The sequence below is a fragment of the Aphis gossypii genome, chromosome 1 (genome assembly GCF_020184175.1).
Source record: "Aphis gossypii isolate Hap1 chromosome 1, ASM2018417v2, whole genome shotgun sequence".
NCBI classification, from domain to species: domain Eukaryota; kingdom Metazoa; phylum Arthropoda; class Insecta; order Hemiptera; family Aphididae; genus Aphis; species Aphis gossypii.
The window spans coordinates 76,759,856-76,782,028 of record NC_065530.1 but is presented as its reverse complement, the minus strand read 5'-3'; the positions used below and the strand labels follow the sequence as shown (position 1 = coordinate 76,782,028).

The window sequence follows — 22,173 nt, the reverse complement described above, 5'->3', positions numbered from 1 at the left end:
GTAATGTAAATTCATGAACTTAAATTGTAAAATAAATATTGTATGTGTTATTACATTAGTGAATTTTAAACCTCAATTTTATTTATTTTCAGTATGGATGGATCAGACATATGTTTTGAAATTGTCCGTAGAGCTACAGCTGGTTTTGTTTATAGCGAAGCAGTTGCAAGGTACCCAATATTATATTTTGATTGAGTTGATTAAATATTTATAATCTTTATTAACAAATACATTTGTATTTTTTATTTTACAGCCATTATATGAGACAAATACTTGAAGCAATCAGATATTGTCACGGTAATGACATTATTCATAGAGATATTAAGCCACATTGTGTCCTATTAGCCACTAAAGAGAATTCAGCTCCAGTTAAACTTGGAGGATTTGGTGTAGCAATACAGTTGCATGATGGAAGCTCTATTAATGGAGGTATTCATAACCTCATACACGTTAAACATTGATTATTGTTTTTGTTTTTATTTCTGTTTTTTTTTTATTTTGTTTTTTTTTGTTTTTATTTTTTTTTTTAAGCAAAAAGTTTTGATGATTTGTCCCGACCTAATTTGAGTGCTAACGGCCAAGTTTATTTACAATCGGACAGACAGGGTAAGAGCACTTAAATGGGTTTCAAGTTGTTGTGATATTGGTGTTGGTACCCTATATTTTTTTTATTTTATATTTAATATTAAAAAATAAAATGTAATTTAAAACTATAACTTTTTTCTGTTTTTATGGAATAAAAAATATTTTGTTATAATCATAATTAGTAATATTATGTTTAACTTCATTATTGATAGTTTATGAATAAATAATATTCAAATCGGAAAATATATAATATACATTAATACCTATTACATTAACATTACATTTTTATAATTATTTAAATTTTTAAATTTAAATGAATATTTAATTGCCAGTTTGTATTGAACAATTATAGTTTATTTTAACAAACTTTTAGAATGACATGATTAAAAATTAAAACTAGTTAATATAATACCTTTTACTTTTGAAGTTCAAATATATAGTTTGTGAAAAAAACAAGATAGTTTCATTAGTAACTAATTCATAATAGTTTTTCAATTATTTAGTATACATTTGATTTTTGTTTGCACGGTTTTGAATATAATATTTCATTTATTTTAAAATATTTGTAAGATTCTAAAATTTCTTTTTATTATATGCAATTTCGCACCTTCATGTTTTTAGCACACGTCCTTATGTTCTTTGATAATTTACCGGATTTGGAAAAATTGGAAATTGCTGAGTATCAAAATGGTATTAATATAAATTAATTTCAAAAATTAATTAGTTGGTTGTTGGACTAATAACTGAAATTTTTAGGCATTCAAAATATGTAACTTACAATTATTAGTTATTTTAATGTTTTGTTTGAACTTTGAAACTTTGAAAATTAGAATTATTTTTTTTTAAAACCGATTTTTTTCATTTATTATTTATAATTGTACAGTTTTATTTCTTTATTTAAATATATTAAGAATCAATTAACATCTTTATTAGGTAATTATCTCAGTAATTATAATATTATTCTTTAAAATAAGATAACGCTTGATAATTAAATAAACTGTTTTATTTATTTTCTAAGAATTTAAATGATAAATAATTATAATAACATTAACATAGAGCATGGTTTGACATTTTTGGTGCTATGTATATATATCATATATATATATATATTTAGAAATTATAAAGAATATATTATCTTAAGTATTAATGCTTTGATCATAATTGATTTATCCGAAGATGAAATCTCTCTCTTTTAATTATAAGCACAATATTATTGTTTTTGTTAGTATTCTAAATATTACTTGTTAACCACTAAGTATATTATGATTGTTGATATAATTTAATAAAAATATATTATCTAATTTCTCTATTCTTTTTAGAGTAATAAAAACAATAATTAATAACATTTTAATTAAATTGTATAGTTTAAGAATGTGGTTCATAAGATCAACACAGAACTTGTATTACACATAATAAAATATTATAATATGATGTAAGATTAAATAAAAGGTGTTAATACGAGTTAATCTACCATTTTAGTTGCTATAATGATTGTTAATTTTTATTTATTTTTATAATCATCTAACCTGGCTAAAGTAATATTTTACAATATATCTTGTGTTTATTTTATATGTATTCAGCTTTATATTAATATTTAAAACATATTTATATTAAATTGTTTTTATTTAAAAAAAATTTACTTGTTAACTTGTTACATTATCTGATATAAATTAATATAAAAAGGAAATATGCTGAGACTAAGTATCTCTAAAAATAATATTATTTCTTAAATTAATATATAAAAATTTATTTTTTTCTTTTATTATTTTCTTATTTATTCCATTTACCAAAGAATATTATTCCAACTTTTATAGTTTAGAATAGCTTATACTTCTTGCATTATGTTTATTAGATACTGCTGCATTACTTCAACATTAGATGCTAAATAAGTATATAATTAATGCTATATTTTCATACACGAATATATATACAATAAACATATTATATATATATATATATATATATATATATAATTATTGGTTATAGTTAGTTCACTAATTTAAATATATTCAGAAAATGAATCCATTAATTAGTTTTTAATTTTATAGTAGTTAATTAATTAATATTATTTATTGAATAAATTTAGTATAAGTTGTATAAGATTGAAATTATATTCCACTGCTGCATATTATTTAATATTTTGAATAATATATAAATTATAGGAAAAATTCAGAACTAACAATAATTAACTACCACACTAACAATTCTAAAATAATGCTTATAAAATATTTTTGGTTTTTGTCATATTAAATTAAAATCAGTGGTTGCAACTAGTTCTTACTGTTAAATTTTGATTAAATCATAGTTCGTTTTTTCAACCTTCTTCTAGGTATTTTTACTAAGGGGTGGATATCTATGATGATTTTATTATTTATCTGTGTCTGATATATAATGTTAAAATATAAAAAATTTATTTATTTAATGATTATTTACATAAAAATAATTATAAAAGCTAAATTCATGCGAAAATACAAGATTTCACTTAAGTTTAAACCTTCAAATGTACAACTAATAATTATTTAAATCAATTTTTAAAGTACAAAGTTAAACATTTAAAAGTTAATACATCATAATAAATTTGTTATAGAAATTACGGGTTGTAGAATCTGTATTATTATTTTATACAATTAAATGATACTTACTAAAGTAAAAGTAAATTGTCAGAAATTTAAAGTTATTTATTATAATATCTTCTAAGTTACCTATAAACAATTGATTATATTTAAATGGATGTGCCTCAATTGCATATAATTTTGCATTTATTGTTAATTTTAAAAACCCTTTTGTCTATATTAGCTCTAATTCACATTTGTAGGTAATCCCACTTTTTTTTTTGCCACTATGTTCAAAAATGTTTAGAATTTAAAATTTAGTTTTAAAAGTATGGTATAATACTTTTATATTTAATGTTAATTTAATAATTATTAAAACTCAATAATCAATTTTAAGAGTCATGATAGTAGATATACTTGTACCACGTTATTTGATTTTAACTACTAATTGAGTTTAAGATATTTATAATTATCTAGTGATTTTCTAATTATAGAATTTTATCTAAAACAACGTCACTTTTAAAATGGTAAATGGTTATAAAAACTCGTTATACATTTTACATTATAACCCAAACTCAAACAGTAAGTTGCTATTATAGTAGTATAAAAAGTTAGATTCATGGTGTATTACATAAGTGAAAGATAAAAAAAAAGATCTACTATCGAGGCTCCTTAATATTCAGTCTTAATTTAATAATTATTAATTTATTACTTAATTTTATATTTTATGAGTATAGAATTGTATTAAAAGTATTATTATTATTATTATGTTATAAGGACGCATAGGAACTCCTCATTTTATGGCTCCGGAAGTCGTGGAACGACAACAATATGGTAAACCTGGGGATGTTTGGTCAGCTGGAGTTATATTACATATATTATTATCTGGCCTAACTCCATTCTTAGGTACTGGTGACCGTCTTTACCATAATATATGTGATGCTAGGTTGAATGTATGTTATTTATTTATTATTGATAAGTGAAGACTAAAGAATGGTTGATTATAATTTTCATTTATTTTTGAAGTTTAATAGACCACAATGGGAGCATATAAGTGAAGGCGCTAAAGATCTTATATGTAAAATGCTATGTTTAGATCCTAAAAAACGTTTGACCATTCAGGAAGTTTTAAATCACAGATGGTTAAGGGTATGTATTACGTAAATATATTCAATCTCTAGTTAAAATTTTTAGATATTGTTATAACTTATTTGTTTTGTTTTAGGAAAGAGATAAGAATGCATCTAAAATTCATTTGGTAGATACAGTGGAACAACTGAAAGTATATAATAGTCGTAGACGTTTACGTGGAGCTGTTATGGCAGCAGTGTCGTCACCACGCTGGACTTACCAATCTTCTCTAGATTCAAACTCCAATGCCATTGAACAGTTCTCTGATTTTGGTGATGATGACATTAGTAACTCAGGTAAATATGTTTTAACATACAATGATGTGTTTTTATAGTTAGTCAAACAATATTGTTTACAATTTTTTTATACTTGATATTAAGCTGTTGGTGTCATTCTGAGTTCACTGGATGACATTCAATGTATACAGGAGGCACTCCCTGATAATCCACAAACTGTATTACCATTACTAGATGATGATCAATTGTGTAAACTATTGGAGGTGTGTATTTGTATATTTATAAATTATTCAATATATTATATTAGGTCTAAGTACAGATTATACAAAATTTTCTAAATTTCAATTTATTGAAAATATAAAATATTAAAGCTTTAGTGTGAATTGTAATGAATAATAATGATTAGAATAAACAAAAATAAAATTGCATTAATTTTTTTATTTTAGCTGTACCATTTCATAAATTCTAGCAGAACTGATTCAGAAAAGAAACCACCCTCACCTATTTCTGAAGACTTAATTAGTTTAGTTCATGATGTTTTGGATATTCTAACTACCTTACCGAATCACTCTCAGACAGCTTATGATGGTGCCCAGCTTAGAGATTTATTAACTAGGCCATTTTTAAAGGTAAGCTTTTTGTGATACTTATAAATAGGTTAGAGTACCTACTCAGTTGGTATTACTATTACAAAGTAGAAACTATAGCATATTAGATTATTACTAATATAAATTTATAAATTAAATGATTCGCCTTTTTATTATTAAAAAATATAGCTGATGATTAATGTTGTTCTCTATTTATATAGGTGTATTAAGTTGTGTTTTAAAAATAGTTTTACAATTTTATCACTTAATAATTTTTGGATGGAATGTATGTTATAATCATAAAACAATGTATTTTAAAATATTATGAAATACCTATACATTATAATTAAATTACTATATACCTACTTATATAGAATAATATGTTACATATTTAGTTTGCAAAAAATATTTATACATGCAAGGTGCAAATTTATCAATCAGATATTAATGATATTGTACACTACAGTCAGTGATACACATTTAGGGACCATAATATTGAACTAGAACTTGATAAGTAAATTTAGTTAGATTCTGTAGTGATAATTATTTTAAGTTCATTTATTGAACTATCTGACAGGAATTTTTTTTAAAGGCAATGACAATATTTTTCCTTTTTTTCTTTACTTCACTGTTATGACTAATAATTTACTATAATCATGTGGATTTTTAAAATAAATTCTATTGTCGAGTTATTTTTTATCCAACATTTAAAATAGAGATAGACAATATATGATATAGTTATAATTTTGAATTATATTTTACGTCTTAATATTTGAAAACAATGTAAAATTACATGGTCAGAAAAATTTAATTGTTCCATAGTAAAGTGTTTTTATTAAACTAAAAGTCTATGAGTGTCGAGCTTAATGAGTTATATAATGTGTAACATAAGCACCTAAATAAGAAACAAGGTATTAGATTACATTATTATTTTATAGTTAGTAAGGAACAAAGATCTGGTACGACTTATTTTATTTCTCTCTCTCGAATATTAAGATATTTGATAACCACATTTTAACAACAATTATGGAACTGACAACTTTTTAATCGCCTACATATATGATGGAGTAACTTTTAAAATACATAAATACAATGAGAAATATTTGAGTTTAAAAGTTTAGGAGCTCTACAAATTAGAACTAAAATGATTAACATTCTAAAGTTTCGACCTGGTATAAATATGTAGGTACCTAGAGCAACAACTAAAAATAAGGAGATTAAAAGGCCGAGTGTTTTAACATGAGAGGAAGAATAGGTTTAAAATATAAAATGTTTTTGTATCTTTAGACTTCCAAACTCTTTAAAGATACGCACTGTTAAAGGTCAAACACTTTCACGGTGTTTTACTCTTAAATTAAATGCACATTATAAGTACTACGATTATTGTTATATATTCAAAATATAGCTAGCTAACTAGTTAGGTTTAAAAAGTTTTAAAATCTTTATCGTGTACTATATCGTTTGTTTTTTTAATTTTGAAGTAAGTCATGAACATTTTAAAATTTACAATTTAAAAAAAAACGACGAAGACAAGGTATGCAAATACAATAAAAACGTTAAAATCTCGATTAATGCAGTATAAAACGTACTAAATAATCGTATTACCTACATAGTAAAATTATGGTTTTTGTTCAAATGGATTAAAAAAACTGAATTTGTACGGTGTTGTAATTATTAAATATCCAACTAAAAGTTTATTGTACTACTATTGATCGAATATCTATTATAAATATTATAAATTATATGTATTTGTTAAATTATTAGATCTAAACATCTAGTATTATATTATCAATACAGGCACTGCCATTATAGGTCACATATACCTACTGATATACTTGTCCTCCAACTCTTCCATAATATGTTCGGGTAGAACTGTTTGAACTGATAATAAAAAAAAAAGACAACGGTGAAATTTTATTTAAAGCTATGTTAACTTAAAATGTAAACCTTAATGGAATAAAAACCCAAAGGCACAAACATTAAAATATTTTGAATTATAATCAGTGGAGAACATCTTATATTTTAATATTTCAGAAACTATAATTGGACTTACGTACTTAGGTAGTTACCTACGATTCTGAACCGTATTTCGTGTTTTGTAATTAGCTCATAATAATTAATAATATGTTTTATGTGTATTTAATATTTATATAGAACATAATTTAAGTAGCTATATAGTAGTACACTAGTACAATAGGAAGTATGTATATCTATTTAATGATATGAATACTAGAATTATAGAATATATACGTATTATTCACAATACGTGATACAATATACACATATATATATAATACAATATACATTCACATATGTATTATATATATATTTTAGTAAGTACAAATATTCTATATATTTAACGCAGTGCGTTGTTATTGGGTTGTTCGGGGCACGCGCCTTTATGACGAGCACACTTGTACAATAATCATGATGCCCTAACATCCTTGGATGTTAGTCGAAATCCTAACCACAATCCGATTGGATATACGCCGTTAACCAAATGATACACCACGTATACATCGGTTTGGCGTATTACTACAGTTACATTATACCAAAATTCGATTATGTGTCGTTGGCTTATTGTCGAATCGATGATAATATACGATAATATTTTATATTAAAATGCTGTATAATGTTATGCAAAAAATCGTATACAACGCCTTACATGATTATTTCCCCAAGGTTTTCTCCAGATTTTCTTAACATATACCTACTCATATATATTATAATTTATATAAACACAATAAATTCCAAAATAATGATCGTGCAGATGCGTATGAAATTGTCTATTCTTACAAGACCCCTGTGAATAATATTCTTACACTTAGTGTATCTTATCATGGTGGAGCGCAATATTCGAGAAATGGGCGGTAGTGTCGTCGAGCCGGATGTAATTAAGACTCGTTTTGCCACTACACGACACTATTAAATAGGTATATAACGACACGCTCTTGCGAACGACGACGTGAAAACGTTTAGTAATTGATCGAAATTCGTGGTTGGAATTTCAACACACTGCATAACATAATACGCACATACGCGCTCTAGCGTAGGTGAAAAACGAAAAAAAAGAAATGACTAAAACGTTTTAATTGAGTAGTAAACAATGTAGATAGATTCGGGGAAAATTGTCGCAACAACCATTGCATAAGGCTTACAGATAAAAAATATCGCGGATCAATTATTGTATAATTTGTCAGTGTGATTATTTCCAACTTGTCCGAATGCATACGCTTTGTTCGCTTTTACATCTATGTTATATTCATTATCTAGTTCATTTGTATTGGTTCATTTGACGATAAGACAACTAAAGTTCTCGTTTAAAGATTTGGTCATCATCGGGAAATTATTAGTTCGATATAGCTTTTTGATCTTAAATGACTAAATTAGTAGGTAAGTACGTTTTTAGTTTCTTCTTTGAGACTAGGGTCTTTACTTATACTGAGATTTTAATATTATTCACTGATTTCACTGTTTATTTTGTTGAAATTTTGGATAGATTATGATAACATTAACCAGTGTTTTTAAATGTCCTAAATACTTTTATTATAGTCCCTATATTGGACACAATTTGCTTTCATTTTTACAATGCATTTTTCTATAATTATTCTTAACAAGTAGTTTGTCCAAATTATTCGCTCCAACACATATGAACCCTCGACTTCAGGGTGAAAGTGTGACTAAAATAATAAATAATAGCTATTAGCGATTAATAAATGTAACAATTATAATGAAGGGTATTAATTATTATTTAGTACACAACGAGAATAATATTTAATACTGACTACGGCGAGGAGAATTACTGGAGTGCTGTGTCCAATCCGTCATAGGTGGATTATACCCACCCACATCCAACCAAATATATAGTACACCGAAAGAGAATTGATAACTATATTATAGTATATATGCCCAGCTTACACTATTTTACATAATAAAAAAATATAAGATATGCAACTGATGATTTTAATTTCAAGACATATTTATCTACCCCTCAGAATAAGGTGTTATTACTTCTATTGGTGTTACCTCGGCCAAAGGAATAATCGAAAAAATGAGCTTGACTCAATTGACACACCTTTAGGTGAACACGAAAGCATATTATGTTAATAATATTTAAAATAATGCCGACAACTATATTATACATTTATACGCCCATTCGTTTGACGCTCATATATTATAGCTAAGATATAATATTATCTAGTATAAAATCTATTATTTGTTAATCTTACATTTATTTTCTATTAACCTGTATAATTTAATGCTAGTACGAGTAGTTTTACCAGTGTACACATAAATGGAAATAGAAACTTAAACAATTTAAAATTTTAACATAACCCGCGATTCACTCTGGTTAATGTTAATATTAGATGAATAATATTAAAACTAATAAGCTACATTATCGTATTAGCTAAAGTGCAGTAAAACAAAAAAATTTCCTCATTGAAAATTTTACTAAAAAAATTTAATATTTATTTTATTACTGTGATTTAATTTTGGTTTTAACTTTGAACGTTAAAGGTGTTTATCGGAAGTTTCTTCGTTGTCTTTCATTTAAAGTTTACCGTAGGTAATAGCGAATCCTTGTACTAATAGTCTGTCCTAATTAATATGATAAATTTACTAGCAATAAACAAATAAGAGGTCATCATTATGTCGAAATTTCATTCTAGGTCACCATATCGGTAGACCCTTTTGAAAACTAATTAATAAAGCAAACATGTAACATACGATGAAGCTAATCAGGCATTCATGAGGTTTGTCGGTCATATCTGCTGACTGCCCTTGCTCCTCTGCTTGTGCGTTTTAATGAAAACTGCGATTACGTGTGTACCAACACGGGTAGGGGGCTATATAGTTCTAACCGTCAGTGACACATTACAAGTTACCGCTGGGGACCTGACGTCAATTATCATGGGAAATCTACCAGGACTTTATCTCTTACATCTAAAATGCATGAATCATTTTTCTCTCATTTTGTTAGTTTTTATCAGAGGAAAACAAATGTTAGTATGATTATAATTTTTAGAATTTACTCTGTAGCAACAATGCGAAATATAACTTCAACATTATTTATAATTAATTTAAAAGTTTTCAATCGATTATTTGTATTTTATTGTCATATTAATTATAAAATATTCAATTTTTCCATTTTTACGCTAATTTCTAATAAATATTTTTTATTTTATTTATTTTTATCTTATAAGATTATATCTATTAAACAAATAATTTTAAGTAATAATAAAAAAAAAAATGTTTACACAATAATATAATAGTACATGGTACATAGTTTTGATTTTGAATAATCACATAATATCTAATATTTTTATTTTATACTCGTATAATATTTTTGGCTTTTAGCTTTATCTTGAGTCATTGAATTATATAATACTTTATAAATAGTATAATATCATGTTTCAATATTTCTCTTTACAAATATTTTTATTAAAATGTATCTATTCAAAGTATTCTATTTTTTTTTAAAATTATTCTATACCGATTCAAACAAATAAAATAATGTAAATTCTTCATACCTCGTTTATAAATGCATAATTTGAGTATCTATGGGGGGTTTCTATTATTAAATATACTTGTATATTATAAACGTAGATGCACGGATGTGCCAAAGAAAAAGTTTTTAGATAGCTGTTCCAGACACGAAAGAGTTATTGTGGCTATCCTTGCTTTTAAACGATAGACGAGGAGAAAAGCTTGCAGCTTTCAGAATTAGGTCAACCTTAGTTTTTTTTTTTTACATATTTTTATCTTTTTTGTTTTATAGTTAGCAAGTAGATATTGTTATTTTGTTTATATGTATATTGTATATATTTCGTCTTTATGCACTTAGAAATATTTATATTTTATCCATCATTTTTCATTATAAGTGTTAATTAAGTTATAGTTAGAATTATTAAATTCTTAATTTATTGATAATTGATAAACGAGATTAATAGTAGTTAAAATTTTTCCTAAAGATTATAAAAATATTGCTACTAAACGCTTACAGTCTAATACAATAGAATTGTTCATTAAATTCACAATTTATTATAATATTCTAACCTAACTTCAATAAAACTTAGATATGTGTATAACTGTAACTATGACATAGCTTTATAAATTATATGTTATTAATGTTTGTGTTATCTAAGACGTTTTGTCAAATTAAGTTCATCTCATACACTCAACTTTTCTCTGTTAGATATTTAATTACCTAACACATGACCTGTTAAAATCAATATATAGTCAAGGATATTAATTTATATAATTAGGTATCTTGTAAGTTATTATTATTCTTATTTTTATCAAGGTAAAATATTGTGTTAAATTAAATTAAATTAAAATAATCATTTAATAGTTTTCATACTTATAGTTAGTAAAATTTATTTCTGCTATTTAAATGGTTAAATCGTAATGGATATAATGAATATATTTAAATATTTATAATTTATTTTATAATAATTATCAAATAGCTAGTGTATTACTTATTAGAATTTATAAGCCATTTGTAAGCATTGTATAAATTAAGTTTTTCATCTATTACATTAATTTATATTCAAAAGCCTACTTAAAGCGTATAAAATCATATTTTACTTAATATTTTTGTGTGCTTAGCATACATTTTTATTTAAGATATTTTTTTCTGTAAAGATTTTATGCTGAAGTAGGTATTATGACTTTTGTCGTTACAAATTCTAAAATTGATTTATTAACTATTGGTAGCAATCGCGATACAATCTAATTATGTTTACTACTTGTATTTGTATAAGTGCATTTAACAAAAATAATAGATTAAGTATATCCAGTTTTTTTTAAACTTATAATAGGTATATAATAAAAGAAAATTAATAAATATTATATGAAATTATTTTTATAAAATTGTTGGCTTTCACTATTTTAAAAAGAATATTTATATTATTTTCAACAAATGGATTTTTATATTTAGAGGGGTTGACAATTTAACGCTTGACCAAAATCGGAACACTATATATTGATTTCTATAGAATGGTTGCATTGCCAAGTTTCCATATCACCTTGAGATATCACAATTTGTACAAGATGTCTATATGTAAAAGTTTTTAAGTTTATTACTAACTATCTAATAGTTTATTTGTCTATTGGACTAATAACAAATAATATAATTACTAGTATAATTACCTATAATTCACCTAACTATTGAGCATAAAATGTATTACCTGTTGTTAATTTTTATATATTTATTATTATTATGACGATGTTAATTAATATAAAAAAGTTCAACAAATATCATTAAAAATAAACCATCTTCTTCTATAGTGAATTTTCTGTTTTATAATATATTAATATTTTTTGTTTTTATTGTAAAAAAAAATTGTTTGATTTTCACATGATAGGTATTTATTATAATACTATATAATATGTATAAGTTAAATCCTGTTCATTACTAATATTAATATATTTTTAAATTAAGAACTTATTACTAAGTATACATATTTTTTTTTTGTAAACACTGAACTAATATAACAAAAAAACAATGATATTTGAAAGTAATGTATCATTTATACTTGGTTGTAATTTTGTTTACGAAGTTTAATAGGTTAATTTACTTGTTTAACAATCAAAAATATCTTGTTTTAAAAAATAAATATGATTAAACACTAAACTTAGTGAGAGCCTACTAAATGCAATACATCAACAAATATAAATAAAAAATAATCGTTTAATTCTATTCATGAGCATGAAGTAAGAATATTATTTTCTTTATATTATAATGTAAAACAATATGCGTGTACAATCGGTAATGTAACAGATGTTGGAAATAGTGTTTTACTACCTACGGCAAACTGGCCTAAAAACTTCTCTTTTATGCAGTAAATTCGGATCGATACCCATCTGATAAATATTTTCGAGGCGGACTCAACACAACCACTGCAGCGGCATATAGACCCTATTGAAAAGGTTTGGAAAAATTAAATGTGATTTATAGTTGTACAATTTGTAAAATGTTTATTGAGTTAGTACTTATTTTTTATCATTCTAGTCAATAATTATCACATAATTTCGGAATGATTAAATTATTTTCGTAAATAAATACAATTGTAGAATCAAAAGAAATAACTAATCATTATTTAAAAAGAAAAATATCGTGCGAATGTTGATTAAAATTTAATGGAGTTTTATTATTTCTGATTTTTATAGTAAATTATTAATTATAAAATAATAACAATCCTGTGTACATGATTTTTAAATTTAATTCTGAATTTATTATAATTTAGAAATACTAATATTTATTTAAATGTTTGCCTACGTTAGAAAAAAAAACGCGTACTTAAAATGAAACACAATAGGGCATGTAAAATTATTTAAAAGAGAATACAAAACGACCCACATATGTAACAGGGAAATTTATAGTGACATTGGTAGAAAAGAAATAAGGTTGACAAAAAGCCCAAATAATATGGATATATATGTTAAAGCTCTGATCCTTTTTGTGTGTGGTAAATCGATGTTTTAGTTTGTCTCTCTTGAAGGCGCCAAAATGAAATGTTTATACTTTTCCATTGTGCTCCAAACTTCTATAGCAAAGCAATCAATAAAAGACTGTAACTGTTTAAACTACTCATCAACAAATACATCAATTAGATCAAAAATAATTTGACATAAAACTTTTTTAACAGTTAAAACATTTAATATATAATATGTCATTTTAATTTATACACATTAAATAGTATAAAAGTAAATTATTTTCTTTTAGTTCAAATTAAATTAAACTAAAAAATTATGTAACAATATGACATTAATGATATGCTGAAAAAGTTTTATCTTTTTTTATAATTTATATTTTGTTTAGTAAAATATTTTTAACATTACATTTTATATTTCATATATATATATACATATTTTATTTATTACCTAAATAATGTAGGTTATAATGATATTTAAAACCTAGGGTATGATGTATTCATTACATAGGTATCTAAATATATATTTCATAGGATTATAATTCTCAATCATATTATAGAACTGATACTTGTCATTTTTCGTTGTATTTTCTGTTTGTGTAGTTGTCATTAATAACATATAAAATGATACCTAAATAAATATACGTGTAATAATTCGTAGTATATTGTGTATGATAAATATTATATTTGTATATTAATTATATGAATTTAAATATACATTACCTATGGATTAAAATGAGCTTCATTATACAATTTATATTTGAATAATTTAAAATGTCGTTTTTAAAACTCGTTTTCTTACTATTTTATATCCCTAATTCAAATAATTTTGGTACTTATTAAGATGTGTCGCCCTCGTGTGTTCTTTCCGATTTAGCAATTGTGCAACATTGCAAATCTAATCTTTGTTTAATTTCGTTAATCTTAATATTTAAGTATTTACCTGTTATAAAATTGTTTTTGGTTTGTTAGAAGTGTTTTACAATATTTTAATATTGAAATGAGTTTTTGGCATTTTTAAATTGTTATAAAATACACACTAACAACTCGTTCTAAAATTTTAAAATTGAAAAGTCCTTCAATAAGCCACTTTCTTGTTTCATAGAAAATAGTTATGAAATTAGTTGTTATGATTTGCGACCATGTTGATCATAATGTTAAACTTAAGAGTATGATCAAAGAGTTCGATATCATTGGTATCCTACAGGGAAAACATTTGTTAATCATTTATATTATTTATTACTTTTTTTTAATCTTTAATTAATTTGAATAAATATATATATTAAAATTAATCTTAGAATTATTTTGATCAAAAATATCTTGTACAACGATGTTTTCAGAATATCAGAAATGATTGGTTTTTTACATTGTATTAAGAAATGTCTGTTTGATGTTTCAAATATATTATGATGTTTTTCGATTAACTCTGAGATGTCAGGGTTGTCAATTTTAGGATAGACTATAATCTGATCCTGTCAAATAGTTTACAGTCTAGATATGTTTAAAGTGTTTAAACGTATGTTGATCGTGATAAATAATAATAATAATAATAAAAAAAAAAACTATGATAGTTTATATTAGCATAAAATAGAAAATTATCTTTATAGAGAAAGTGTAAATATACATCTAGTAAATGAATTTCCTCCTATAAAGTATGGGAAAAAGTAATATATAATTTTTATGTTAAGAATTAAATTAATTATTATTAACAATAAATTGTTAATTATTCCTTCATAAATATCATTATAAATATAGCATATATATACACGTTTATTACATTGATTCAAATATCTTTTGGGTTATCAATTTTATTGTATTGAAAATAGAATAGGTATAACAAAAATTAAATTATTAACTCTCAAATAAAATTATTTGACTTTTAAAAGAAGTTACGACGAGAATATAATATTTTTTTTTTTGAAAAAAAAAAAGAAACAGAGAAAGATACTAAATGTTTTTGTCGATTTAAAGAAGTGCAAAACCTTGGTACGTGTTTAGTAAAATTTATCAGACTGGGTGGTGTGACCTTTCGGCCAGGCTTTCGTTTCTGGCTTTTGCACATAATAATAATTATGGAAACACGTTCTACCTTGTCCTTAGGCGATAAGACAAATAAATTCTTGTTTGTTCACGAGCTTAGTTTTTCTTTTGTCCATATCACATACTTGATATTGCTTTCTTTGATTATTTATTGTAGAAACGTATCTAATATGTTTTAGTATTACACATTTACACAGAGTTTTCTTCATATGTCAATAGTCAAACAACGTTAATATTTTGATTGATTAGGTATAGGTACCTACGTATAAACTATAAAGTGTTTAGTCAACTGTAGAATATTTTATATTTCACATTAAATATATTATTTTAAAGTGAAATATTCGCAAGTACGCTGTTGAAGTTTTTACGATGATGTAAATATAATATGCGTATTATAGTATATAAATATAACTTATACTAAAAATTTAAAATACATTTTTAACTTTTGACAAAATACTTTTATAATGAGCCTAACCTAAAAAAAAATCAGTATACATTTAAAGTATTTCGGCGATCTGCCAAAATGTTGTTTCAGTAACTTTAGAATTCACTTTCGTTGGAGGGTTGATAATTAATACGTGCAACGTATCAATTGGTTTCGATAAAAGGGTAAAAAATATATAGGTTTATTTGCTCGTTTATATATATTAGTGCTTTTAACACAATAAAGGTTTAATGATGGTCTTTGTCGTTAAAAAAGAAAAAAAGCTTTATGATGACTCTAGAACTGAGTAGTTGCTGAGTTCAAGTAATATAATAAGCGTTATGAAAATCGCATTTACTTGTTGAAGTAACACTATATTTACAACTTATTTTTGTTTTTGTCTGTTAAATCACAGGAATGATTTTATTCACTAATTTAATAAATAATTATTTAGAAATTAGTTATTAGATTTCATACCTAAAAATTTATCATAATTTGTCTGTATATAAGTTCAAGTTTTTCTTTATGAAGTTAATTATTTGTATTTATTTTAGACCACTCTTGAAGTACCTATTTATTTTAAATTCTGAGCGGTGCGATAAATGTATTGATTTTATCATAATGTGTTTTTTTTGTGTGTATAATTACACGATAGACTGTTAATAAAATTCTGGTGATGTTAGATATCAAATTAGATCTAGTTTGTACTTAAGGGAGTTTCAACTTTAGAATCTCATGTACTTATTTTTATAATTGGGAAGCACAAATAATTTTTAAGGAAAAATGAGAATTTTTATGCAAATCCAATTTTCGACAAAATTGTTTTTTTTTTTTTTTTATGTAATCCTATAACGAATACTAACTATAGATATTTGAAATGTTCACCAAATGTTTATATTATTATTTTCTATACTTCCAATAACATTTTTAAAATATCTCGATTACTTTTGAGTTATTTATATACAATAGTTGGTGATATAGGCTGATTGGCTGTTTCCGCTTATAATTGTTTTTCGTATACAATTATATATTATTGAATTTAAGTTTAATACACCTATAATGATGACTCACTAAATACTTAATATACGGTAGAGTTGTACCAACTTTCTGACTTTTTAAAATTAATTTGCTAGTTATTATCATTTTTATTAAATCGAATGATGTAAAATTTTATTTTATGAGTTCTACAGTTGAAGTTATTTTAATTGCGTATAAAGTAAACTGTACATTTTTATAATTAATAAAAATATGAAAAATTGTTTTGATCCTTCATTTTTTCTTTATTTACTTTGTTCATAAAGGCGTAATTTTGATTTCGATACTACCTAATGGTTATTTCTGTTTTATATCAGTATTACATTTTTATTAACTTTTATAATATAATATAATAAAAATAATAATAATATAATAATATAATAATAATATACAATAATATTTTATAATATTTTGAAACTTATTTTCTTAACATGTTAAGTATCAATAATTATTAATTTTGTATATTATAATGTTGTCACTTTTCAAAATACTTGATATTTAAAAAATATTTTATTACATAATACTTTATTGTAAAATTATAAAATATAAATTTTTATTTATTATATTAAATAGAAAACGGTTTGTACTTGATCACAGTATTGATATATATATATATATATTTTTAATTTCATTCTTAATCAATAACTACACCTAAATTTTTTGTCTATTTTATAAGACGTGTGTAACATTGTCAATTTACTCTTAAAGTTCGCGTTTAGCTTCGTTAGCTTTAACATTAGAGTAAATTAGCCTAATATCAAATTTAAAAGATAACAACATTTTCTTCAGCATTTTATTTTAGTTTTTAAAAAAGTTATGAGTTATGTGTAACATATTGAAATTTTAAAATGCTTATAATATGTTTTAAAATTACAATTATAAAATTATAGAAAAAAAATTTTAATCTTTAAATTAAATAATAAATCGGTAAATACTAATATTGAAACTAACGAGGCTTAATGGAAATTTGCTTTGGTACACTCTTCAAACACATTTTTATGACGAGATATTATTATTTATAAATACATTTTCGTCAGTTTTTTTTTTAAGTGAAATGTTTTCATGTAAATATTATGTCTAATATTTATCAATATTTTTTTGTAACTCCTATTTATAAATATTTCTGAAGAATTTAACTATTAAAAACATCAAACTTGAAAAAAAAACCCTATTAATGAACTACTTTCATTTTGATTTTGACTTTGTGTAATATAGTAACAATAATATTTTAATAAGTTAAAATAGTATATTTGATTAATTAATATTAAATAAACTTATATCCGAAATTGTTTCCATCGACGTTTTCAAAACTTACCAGGGTACAATTGAAGTAATAAGGTATCAATTAAATGAGTTACTGCTGTGCTGAATAATTTGACCGTAGTGATAATATTATCCATTAACTGTGCTTTTAACATTTAACACTTGAGAAAATTAATTAATTGATTATCCACACGGCTGTACTAACCAAACTATACATTTGTTTTAATCGTGTTTAATTCTCTTATTAGACGTTTATGGGTCACTGGGTTAACGCGGTTTTTACTTAAAAGTTCTAGAAAATATATTTTTAAAGTCTCTTATTGTGGACATTTAGTTAAATAAATTATGGTTATACCCACTACTCCTTTTATTTTCAAATGAAGGAGGGTGTATAGAATTTCGTTATGATTAAATGTCACAGAAGTGGTAGGTGATTTTTTTCTTCTTTTCAATTACATGCATTTCGTTTTTTTTTTTTTTTTTATAAAATTACGAAGAAAGTTTTTTGTACATTTGTTAAAGAAACGTTGACGTTTTAATGGGATTTTTAAATTTTTCTGTTTTACAAACTTTTCGTTTCATACTCATCTTGTCAAATATATATATGCATGTATTCCAAAAATATGAGATATTGTTTTTGTTAAACAGTCCTAATAAATACATTTATAGTTTGATGTTTAAATTTATAGTTAATTATGTAGGTTTTTAAAGGTTGTTTATAATTTTTACTAGAATTATCTTGTACATTAAGTGGCTGATACTTATATTTAATAAGTATACAAGATTCATAATGATCAAAAATTAGTAACATATAGTATAGCCTGCTTATTCATTCTTTTAATTTTTAATTTATAATATTCTTGGATATTTTAATAAATGTTATTTATTAGAATATAATATATATTAATCAATTTCTTCATAAGTATAGTGTTTTGAAAACATTATATTTATTGTAGATTAATAATCAAAATTGCAGACTATAAACTTTTCGGCTATTGCTTATATTGCTTATATTGTTATTTTCTTTATAGAATGATATTTTCAAAATATTTATTCTATTTTTTTTTTTTTTTTTAACTACATTGTATTTAGTTATATACAATGGAATCTATTTACTTTGTCGTTCTACCGTTTATTAGTATTGACTTATATGTAATATTACAATAATATGTAATATTTTATAATATATTACTTAATGTAATTTCATAGTAACTATTATATAATATATGTGATGTTTTGAAAAGGATTAATTTTAACTGTCTCATTATTTATAGTAATACAAAAAATAATATATCATAAAATATCCTTAATAAATACATAAACTGATATCTGACACATAGTTTCCGCTCTGAATTCGTTTTTCGTATGAATGATTTATCATTGAATTCAAATTTAACACATCTATTACATTGACCTATCTGATCTCAATTTCGAGATACACTCGAATAACTTATTTTATAAAAAATAAACTTTATTATATAGCGAGGTGGTTTCTTATTTTCTTTTAAAGATATTTTACTTATTTAGTGTGTTGGTTATAGATATTAATTAAGAAATTTTTTTTATGAATTTATTCAGTTTAGCCATTTATTAAGTATTGATATAATTTATTATAATGATTATAATGATTAATTCATACGATTCTAAAAAAATATTATCCATTAACTTGAAAAATTATTTATATTTTTTATTTTATTTTTTTTTTAAATCTAGTTGTGATTTTCTTTTGGGATTACGGAAACGCACGTGCGACCCATTACTTTTGAAATTCCAACCACGGGCTGTCCTGTGTTAATGGTGCATTTTCAGCGTTAAGTGCCGCTATTTTCTCCTTCTTTGAAAATTACATGGGAACACTTGGCACGTGTGTGTAAGGGTCGAGGGTTGCTTCAGTTAAGAATAATTTAGCCGAAAAGATTTTCAAAGATATCTTCTATAGATTTTTCACTTCTTAAATTGATGGTATACTTTACTGTCTAAAAAACATTGATGAATTTTCACAGTAGTATTAGCACTAAATATTTTAGTAGCAGTTATACGAAAATGAACATTCTGTAAGTAGTTTGATGTATACATTTGTCATTAAATTTAGGTTTGTTCATTATTAGTTTTTTTTTAGAAATCAACTTTCCATGATATTAATCTGAACATTTTTTCAGATCAATATTAGAATTAAATATTGTCAAAATTGTATAGTAAATCATAATGATAATGATTCTATTTTTTCTATTACTAAATCCACGCCGATATCCAATTTATTGCTGGTTTGTTTATTATTTATACTTTTAGGTACTGGTTAAAAGTATATTAACGAAAAATTAAGTTTCAATTGAGATATTTTATTTTATGATGAATCTGTAGGTACTGTAGAATATGTACTACATATTATATTGGTAGAATTGATTGCTCCCAATATAATTCTTTGATTTGTTTAATTTCATCAATATAAACATATTAATTAACATTGTGGTCTAAATAACAATTTATTAAAAAAAAAAATTTTAAGTGATTATAGTAATTAAATCTAAGTTGAGTACAATTTATAAAAAAAATCAAATTTTATTCTTTAGTATTTTAAACAATTTAAAACGCTTAAAATCACACTATTAAATAATTATAAGTGTGACGGGAGACACAAAAAAAAGTTATAGTATAAACTATAAGTTATAAAATATTGTGATAGGTACGAATTTAAATTTTAAAATCATACTTTTATTTCTTGGACATAATGAAATCCTGATAAAGATTATTGGTACTTGTCCCAGTCTGTTGTACATCTTAGATCTTTGTTTATATGTTTATACACGGAGAACTATATGCTAGGTAACAATATTATATTATGAATATTTCGTTGATGTTACTAATATTACTATTATAACAAATAATCAACAAAACATTTATGTGGCATTTAGATTCTGATTTTGTTTGTGTGTGTGTGTGCACTAAAAGTAGTCGAAAAAGCTTTGATTTTTAACTTTGATGATTATTTTTTATAGTGAATTGGTTCTAGTTAGTACTTTTTTATAATTGGAACAAACAAACAAATAATTAAGGCGAAACGGGAATTTGTACGCAAATCCAATATTATTATTAAAATAATTATTTTGTAACCATGGTTACCTTTTTACGTATATTATTAATTATACCGAATGACATTTTTTTATTAATATAAAATAATCACCTTTTATTTGGTTTTAACCATATAATATTTAATATTAACAATAATTCGTTTCATTTTTTTTTATTACCTAAGAGAGATTTATTTCGCTTACCTTAAGTTGAAAAATACTGCTTTAAAATACCGAAATCATTTCCGAGAATTTCTGGGATTGTCTACTCTATTTATTATAACCTAACCTACTGAGTATTTTATAGAAGTGAAATAATTTTCCAAAAATATTGAATATATTATCTTTATCCTATTATATCTTGTTTTTGAATTTTTGTTCACTAAATAAAATATTGACAACTACTTTGAGAAATTTTCAATTTTATAATTTATTTTGGCAACAAATTATATATTAGTGATGTATATTTTATATTATATATGATATTGACTAACATTTATATCTACTAAATTGTATACAATATTGATTCAAAATACGTTAGCTTTAAGAATAATATATTATACTAATTAAATCTCAAAAAGTTCTGTATGACGATACAACAACTATTCTATCTATATTGTTTTGTTTCATATAATCGAATGTATATATAGGTACGTTATCACCTTTATTATTAATATTAAGGTAGGTACAATTATTAAACCATTTTACGACGATTAAATTTCCCATAAAATATTTTTACGCTCGTTATTAAAGATGATTTCGTAGGGAAACGCTGCAGTCGATATCCAAGTATCATAATAATAATATTTTAATCGGA

At 23.7% G+C, this 22,173-nt stretch overlaps 1 protein-coding gene across 13 annotated transcripts in view; it reads left to right on the top strand.

The window, feature by feature from the left end:
• The window catches only part of LOC114122590 (peripheral plasma membrane protein CASK), an 84,733-nt gene that overhangs the window by 13,418 nt on the left and 49,142 nt on the right, over nucleotides 1-22,173 (top strand). For 12 of the 13 annotated variants that reach the window (XM_050208791.1, XM_027985283.2, XM_027985285.2 and 9 more), the window contains 8 exons: nucleotides 93-170; nucleotides 254-429; nucleotides 532-606; nucleotides 3,915-4,090; nucleotides 4,164-4,286; nucleotides 4,363-4,564; nucleotides 4,649-4,767; nucleotides 4,951-5,133. In XM_050208791.1, the coding sequence (XP_050064748.1) occupies nucleotides 93-170; nucleotides 254-429; nucleotides 532-606; nucleotides 3,915-4,090; nucleotides 4,164-4,286; nucleotides 4,363-4,564; nucleotides 4,649-4,767; nucleotides 4,951-5,133 (1,132 nt within the window). The remainder of the gene's footprint in view (nucleotides 1-92; nucleotides 171-253; nucleotides 430-531; nucleotides 607-3,914; nucleotides 4,091-4,163; nucleotides 4,287-4,362; nucleotides 4,565-4,648; nucleotides 4,768-4,950; nucleotides 5,134-22,173) is intronic. The other variant, XM_050208786.1, reaches the window with a different exon arrangement.